The sequence below is a fragment of the Vollenhovia emeryi genome, unplaced genomic scaffold, assembly GCF_000949405.1.
Source record: "Vollenhovia emeryi isolate VEMERY1.0 unplaced genomic scaffold, V.emery_V1.0 DF939262.1, whole genome shotgun sequence".
In the NCBI taxonomy this organism is placed as follows: Eukaryota; Metazoa; Arthropoda; class Insecta; order Hymenoptera; family Formicidae; genus Vollenhovia; species Vollenhovia emeryi.
The window spans coordinates 66,529-74,613 of NW_011967104.1; the positions used below are offsets into that span (position 1 = coordinate 66,529).

At 43.8% G+C, this 8,085-nt stretch overlaps 1 protein-coding gene across 1 annotated transcript in view; it reads left to right on the forward strand.

Annotated features, from left to right (window-relative positions):
- Positions 1-348: 348 nt before the first annotated feature.
- LOC105559594 (protein kinase C) overlaps positions 349-8,085 on the forward strand; it is a 19,193-nt gene continuing 11,456 nt past the window's right edge. The window contains exons 1-9 of the mRNA XM_012008004.1: positions 349-1,010; positions 3,586-3,643; positions 3,706-3,916; positions 4,746-4,777; positions 5,467-5,537; positions 5,788-5,953; positions 6,030-6,740; positions 6,815-7,410; positions 7,495-7,643. Coding sequence (XP_011863394.1) covers positions 663-1,010; positions 3,586-3,643; positions 3,706-3,916; positions 4,746-4,777; positions 5,467-5,537; positions 5,788-5,953; positions 6,030-6,740; positions 6,815-7,410; positions 7,495-7,643 — 2,342 coding nt within the window. The 5' untranslated portion in view covers positions 349-662. The remainder of the gene's footprint in view (positions 1,011-3,585; positions 3,644-3,705; positions 3,917-4,745; positions 4,778-5,466; positions 5,538-5,787; positions 5,954-6,029; positions 6,741-6,814; positions 7,411-7,494; positions 7,644-8,085) is intronic.

The following is an 8,085-nucleotide window of genomic DNA, read 5'->3' on the forward strand; positions in this document are numbered from 1 at the left end:
TCGTCGCCGTCGCCGTCATCGTCGTCGTCGCCGTCGCCGTCGTCGTCGTCGTCGTCGCCGCACCGTCGTACAGTCGTACCGCGTTCAGCGATCACGGAAGCGGCGAGCGGGCCGCGCTGCTGGTTCCTGTTATGCACGCAAGGCGAGCGCCCAGCGGAGTGTTCATAATTGCACCGCGTTCGTCAGTGCCCGCGGCGGCGGCGGCGGCGGCGGAGGAGGAAGAGGAGGAGGAGGAGACGGAAAGGGAAAGGACGACGACGAAGAGGAGGAGGTGGAGGCATAGGCGTAGGAGACCCCTCGACGCAGCGGCGTCGACGGCGTCTGCGGTGGCGGCGGCGGCGGCGACGACGGCGGCGGGAGCGAGAGGCGGCGAGAAATGAGAAAGAGAGACGGAGGGATGGATTGAGCGCGCGAAGAGGTAGGGTTAAGGAGCGTGGGCGCGATTTTCTATATAAGCGCGTTCACCACGAGAACTGGTACCTGTCCGTCCGCGACGGCCGAGCAGAGGACGGAGCGCGTTGGGTTCGCCCCCTCCCTCCGCTCCTCCCGCCTGTCGGCCTCTTTCTCTCTCTCTCTCTCTCTCTCTTCATCCGCGCGGGTCATTCGTCCCTCCCCCACCGGGTGGTTCGTCGTCCCCGGCTCTCCCCGTCGTCTCCGCGAGGATGTTCACCATGTTCTCGGGCACGATGAAGATCGAGATCTGCGAGGCGAGGAAGCTCCGCGCGACCGACAAGCAGCGCAAGTTCTGGAAGGAGAAGGAGGAGCCCACGCTCGACCCGTACGTGCAGCTCGACGTTGACGAGCTGCACCTGGCGCGCACCACCACCAAGCTGAAGACCTCGGACCCGGTCTGGAACGAGTCCTTCATCCACGAGGTGCAGCAGGCGGTCTTCCTCGGTCTCACCATCTTCCACGACGCGGTGCTGCCGCCGGATTATTTCATTGCCAATTGCAACATCCCGTTCACGGAGATCGTCAAGAACCTCTACGACGGGATCAACGATTTCTGGGTGAGCTTGTTTGCGGTCGCGGCGGTTACCCCGTCTTCCGCTGGCCTCCGATCACGCGTGCGTGCGCGCGCGTACAAGTGTGCGCGTACAGTCCGCGCGTGCCGCACGCGTGCACGCTGGCAGGTTGCATCGGCTCTGATACAACCCTGGTTGCTTCTCCGTCTCCCTTCTTCGTTTGCATTGTTGTAGGCAGGATGTGAGAGAAACGGGACACGGCAGTGTTGTCGCTGCCGCAACGCCAAGTAAACAAACGTCCAAGTCCAAGTTAATGAAACGCAGGACTCGGTGCGGCCTGCATTAATTCGCCTCTTCTTTCGCTCGCATTGTAGGCAGCACGTAATCCGGACGAAAACAGGACCGATACCCCGTCGCCGTGGCTGGTGTAACCGAGCGTACGAACGACACCTAAATCGATTTGTATTAGAGATCGAGTGTTGCGTAAAGAGGAATTTCACTGCGTCTAATTACTCTCTTCTACTGGCATAAATGGAGATGCACTTTGCAGCATCTTGCTCCGTGTAAAATTATATTCCGAGTACAAATGCTACACTTTTATTTATCGCACAGAGAGCATCGAGTCGATTTCTAACAAAACCTTCAATTTTGTTCTACACGCGCATCTCGCGTGTTCTGTCCCTCTGTACTGTTTTTTTTAAATAATGTTTGCTGATGTCTCTTTGACGTAAAAGAAACTGCTTGTTGAAAAGCACAAAGTTTTTAATGCGGTCTCTATGAACTGAGATTTTAACGGGGCGATTTAATGAATTCTTCCTCTGAGATTTTAAAATTACGGATATTTGTTAAAAATGAAGTTGTACGGTTTTGTCTTGTATTTGTTCGACTCCTGCGGTCGTTCTGCTTACAACAGTATTCGAAGAAGGTTGACAGAAAATTGATAGTTTAGGAGGTATTTTATCTCGACACACTTTTCGACGCCAAATGCGAAATATTTGTCTCGTAATTATTCATTTTTCAAAGACTTAAATACCTTCACACGTGGAACAATGGGATGAAGTGTGCCGAGGAAACGCATAGTCGCTTTTAAAAATCAGACGCGTAACAGCATATTGCAAATTGCGCTCTTTTTCAAAAACTACACATTGTTTTTATGTCAAAACGTTGATCGGGGGAGAATAATCGTCCGAAAAGTGCACCACGCTGTTCCCGGAACAGGTTTGTTCTTTTACGAGAACATCGAGGCGGTGTATTCTTTAGTTACACAATTTTTTGACAAACGAGATTCCCGATCAAAGAGATATGTAAATGTTCTCTCACATAAATATGAGTTTTGTGTCAATCTACATCAATTTTTTGTCTCATTATCTTGCACGTGAAGGCATCTGAGACGACGGCATCGGAAAGGCAAAATATTTTGTTTGTGCGAGACGTTAAAAATGTATATTAAAATACATCAGAATCTATCAAGTGTTTTATAAACTATTTGCTGATATTATCTCCGCGTATTTATACAAAGATAATATCCGACTATTGATGCGCAGAATCGATTTGTGAGAGAATTTATATCTCGACGTCTGTTGCTGATCGAATCTCTTGTTTGTTCAAAAATTGAATAACTTAAGAAACGGTGTCTAAGGCCGGTATTCATAGTCGGATCTTATATTCAAGACCGTCTTGAATTTATCTAAGGATGCCGTACGGGACATTTTATTGGTTACGGAGTATCTAAAGGTGATCTTGAGACAGTCTTGAATATAAGATCCGACTATGAATACTGGCCTAAATTTCTGCACTGAGAAAAACGTTGTTCTTGGCACAGAATATTATAAGCATTTTAGAGACATTTGTATACTAATATCGAAATAATTGATTCAGTCAGTAAATGAATAATTTTAAAACATAGAATGCATTACGGTTTATTATTAGAAAATCGAGCTTGGCGCCGCTGTAGGTTAATTGTTTTCTTATAATGGACGTTCGACGTTACCCGATAAAATAAATAAAGTGTGAAAGAGCTTTTTGTCACAGGAAATTATTATGTTCCATTGATAAAAATTTGATTTTTATCAATAGACTTTATTATTATACAAGCGAATTGATCGACGACAGTGATCTTTGGTGTGGGTTTCTATAATTAAAAATTAGCAATTGAAAAACCACTTTTTATTTATGACAAATATAAACATTAAAGCTTTACTCGCATGTAATTTGTTATTAAAATTAATAAAATTATAATTCATAGCAGTTCGGTTCAGATGTAACATTAAAAGGCGGCTTTCTTGTTCATCCCACGAACAAGTGTAATTCTTAAAAAAATTATTCTATTGTAGAATAATTTGATTGAAAAGTGTGCAAATTCTTTAAAAATGTGTAAAATTGTTTTAAAGAAGAATTACCTGCTTGTTTTAAATTTCTAATGCAGAAATTAAATGTTGGCCTTTTATCATATTCCACGATATCTGAAAAAAAGAAATTGATGAAAAATATGTCTATATCTTTGTTAGAATTGTACGTAATAATGTCAAACCGAATCTGAAAGGTCCAACTGTATAGACCGCGTATGCGAAAACGTAGCGTGCAATTTTAGGAAACTAATTGACAATAAAACCTGTTGCAGGTTGACCTAGAACCTCAGGGAAAGTTGCGACTAAAAATATCCATGTGGAATGCGCCAAGTAAGAAAAATCTCAATATCTCATAAGCGTACGTGATTTAATAACTCGATTTAATATTTTAGTACGGCAGCCAAGTTTCTATGGGGAATATAGCGGCGGGGAACACAGTCGCGTTAAGGGCAAGAAGGACCGACACGAGTTTAAGGAGAAAAAACAGGCCTTGAACCGTCGGAGGGCGATGCGACGTAGGATACATCAGATCAATGGGCACAAATTCATGGCTACCTTTCTGCGGCAACCGACGTTTTGTTCGCACTGCCGCGACTTTATTTGGTACGTATGCCCGTGCAAAAACGTCGCTTCTCATCGCTTAAGATCCCACGTACAAATACTTGTTGACGCTATCTCCGATAGCCGGGCGCGCGCTATCTTGAGATACTTTGGTAAACGGGAGCATGTCTGTACCTGATGTACATTTCACCCGCGATTACGATTTACAATCTGCCAAAATTCAGTCAATGGCACACACGTCGAATTGATCGAATTGCAGGTTTGCAGGAATTTGCATGAGATTTGGGGTATTTAGTCTCTCCTTATCGTTGTCCACACCAGCAATGCCGAGAGGAGATATCTATCGACTAGTGTGTAATTAACAGTGGTTTGCGTTGAAGACTGAATTATTGCGAATGATTAGTCTAACTCGGGAGACTCGGGTTGCAGATTAGAAAGAAAGAAAGAAAAAGAGCAGGCTTGGTATCGCTACAACCGGGGCACACGTTCCAGAACAGCTGTTTGAGATAAAATTCTCTGTATTGAGCGGGGTTGCATGCTTGGGTTTTACAAGAGTACGCGCTTTATATAATCCGCTGAATCCATCTCGAGGGATGTTTAGGTGGTTGGAGCATTTGCACAACATACCGTTCCAATTGGCAATATTTTCGAACGATAAGCAATTTGTAAAATAGGAAGGTTTAAATATCTGACTAGGATCTCTCTGAGAGGACTTGATCGGTCTTTCCCATCGCGCGAGTCCTTAATCGTCCTAAAAATCAGGGGAGTCTAGCATAGATGATGACTAAGCATGATCGAAGAAGGCAAACGTATGTGTCTTAGGAGGGATTACGAGGATACGATGTGACGTGTTTTGTCTGTTATATTTCAGGGGCTTTGGCAAGCAGGGCTATCAGTGTCAAGGTGAGAAGACACATACACCGTTATTAACAGATTATAGTTATGTATCCGCTTGCCGCACCCTTATGTATGAATGTGTGTGTGTGTAGTTACGAGTGTGTACGTGCGATTAGTTTTAGCGACGAGAAAAATCACGATTAAGACTCTTAATCCGTCGATTTAACGGCTTACTTCTTTGACGCTTCGTTAACTTCCGTTGCAACTGTCGCGTTCAGTTCGTGCACCCTCTCTGTTCACCGTAACCAGTACACATGGCCGCCTCGGGTGATTAATCTGCATCACGATCAGATATTTCAGTACTCGTGGCAGTGTTAAGTCATACAAGGATCTTGGTTTCTTAACACGATGGCCAGGTCTCCTGATTTCATTTCATTTGCTTCGACACGATTTAGAACTGTCGCCAAGTAGTCCCTCGGCTTATTGCATGTTGCCCTTCGATAGAAATCCCAAACGCCATCTCTTTAGAGCTTGGTAACATTTTTTTGGTAATCGAAGCACTTGTGCTGTATCCCGCGTCGAAGATAATAATTATGCGAATCGCAATTTGATTTCCGCTTATGGTACTGCTGTAAATAATTTTTCGGATTCGTCTCATCACGCATGCAGCTAGCTTTGGACGTGCTGTACTTGGCGTCGCCGTCGTGGAAGTGAGCATTTTTTTTAAGGGGCTACTTTACGTATTGTTGTTTCAGTATGCACCTGCGTAGTCCACAAGAGATGTCACATGTTGGTGATAACCAAGTGTCCAGGAATGAAAGATGAGGTATGTTCGTCAGTTTCTAACAATGACGTGATAATAAAAATATTATAAGCTATTTACATATTAACGTTATTGAGATTATTGTATTTTTTAAATCGTGTTAATATATCTTCCAATTTTTAATTGGCTACAAGTAATATTTTAATTGGTAAATTGCACATACATGTATACATCATCGTTGGTTTTAATTTTATTCTACTAGGTGTCGTCATTTTATCGTTGTTGTTTTCTAAGCTTGTGATTTTTCACTTAGGGTTGCACAGCAGCCGGATTACAGGCGGCCCAAGGCACAGAAATAGCGCGCTTCAATATAGACGTTCCCCATCGGTTTGCGCTTCATAATTATAAAAGGTTTACATTTTGTGACCATTGCGGATCCCTGCTGTACGGTTTGTTCAAGCAGGGCTTACAATGCGAAGGTAACGCGCAATCACTTTCCGCTAAGACTCTCGCTAAGCAAATTTATTAAATTGCATTGTATTTCTTTTCATGCAGCTTGTAACATGAATGTTCATAAACGATGTCAAAAGAATGTTCCAAACAGCTGCGGTATCAATACCAAGGCTATGAGCGAAATTCTGAAGACGATAAATTTCTCCGCAAACAAGCAATCAAGAGCTCCGAAAATTAGAGTATCTTCACGACCGCAAACACCTACAATTGCAGAAAAGGAAGAGGATCAAGATGACAAAAACTACAAGAAGGATAAAAAGGGGATGAAAAAGGGGCAGAAGAAAGGACAGAAGGAAAAAACGATAAAAGAGTCAAAAGATGACCAGACCAAAAAACACTCGAAAAGACATTCGGATGATCAGGAGGAGACGGACGAACTGACAGAGGAACAGACTGATGAAATGGGCACGGACAGTTCACAGGCGAGCCACAGGGACAGTTATGCCAAAGACGACGATAGAAGTAACAGTGATTTAAGAAGATTTGGTTTAGAGGACTTTAATTTTATCAAGGTCCTTGGTAAGGGTAGTTTCGGTAAAGTGATGTTGGTCGAGCTGAAGGCTAGTCCCGACGAGATTTACGCCGTGAAAATCTTGAAGAAGAGTGTCATCATTCAAGACGACGACGTGGACTGCACGATGACGGAAAAGAGGATTTTAACCCTCGCGGCGAGACATCCTTTCCTGACGGCCATCCACAGTTGTTTCCAAACGTCTGACCGACTCTTCTTCGTTATGGAATACGTGAAAGGAGGTGCGAATCTGAAAATAAAACGTAAAGGGTATTTATTCGCACGGTGCGTTATATCGTTTCTCGACTTGTTCCAGGCGATCTGATGTTCCATATCCAGAAGGCTCGAAAGTTCGACGAACCGAGGGCACGTTTCTACGCAGCGGAAGTGATACTCGCGCTTCAGTTCTTGCATAGAAATCATATTATATACCGTGATCTGAAACTGGACAACATACTGCTGGATGCAGAAGGACATTGTAAACTGGCGGACTTCGGAATGTGCAAGGAGAATATAATCGAGGGAGAAACGACAACATCGACATTCTGTGGTACGCCGGACTATATAGCTCCCGAGATACTCCAAGAATTGCCGTATGGTGCTAGTGTTGATTGGTGGGCTCTCGGTGTTTTGTTATACGAAATGGTAGCTGGACAACCACCCTTCGAGGCCGAGAACGAGGACGATCTGTTCGAATCGATCTTACGGGATGACTTAGTGTTTCCAGGGTGGGTTTCTCCGGAAGCGGAGTCTGTTTTAAAAGCCTTTATGACCAAGAATCCTGCCAAGCGATTAGGTTGTGTTGCAGCCGACGGTGGCGAAAGTGCCATAAGGGTCCAGCCATTTTTCAAATATCTAGATTGGGAAGCTCTCGAAACGCGTAAAATAAAACCTCCAATCAGACCTAAAATTGTGAGTTTCGCGCCTTGTTATTTCGTTACGTAATCAATAATAGATGGCCGATCGTGTGACGTAATTGTTCCTGGCGATTTTCAGAAAAATGAAAAAGATGCCTTGAACTTTGATACGGAATTCACGAAGGAGGATCCTGTGTTAACGCCGGAAAGTGCGGATAAATTGGGTGACATCAATCAAGAAGAGTTTCGTGGTTTCTCCATAGTAAATAGGGACTTCAATCCATTCAGGTATACTACGCAATAAGAGACGATGAATTTCGGTTTAATGAATTTCGGTTTTATTGTAATATCATCCTTCTCGCTTGACCCGCTGCTTTGTTCAACGTTTGCTGTCCCTGTTGTGCGTGAAATAGACATTTTGAAACTATTCGATATCCCCCTTGATAATTACGTCCGGCGGTTCTATCCGCCGCAGGGAAAAGCTTTTTGACCAATCGAGACCCACTGGTGGCAATCCAAAGTACTAAGAATTTGAAGTTAGTAAGAAATACCTTTCAACGTAGAGAGATAAAATAGACTATAATGTATCAGGCGACCGTAATTTCATATTTAAAGGGAACTGGAACTCTTTTTTATCTTCATCGATAATGATCGCTTGAGTAGAATTTAATAATCTCCAATCAAAGTATATGAAGACATGTAATTTGCATCTCTTCTCCCCTCCCCTCCT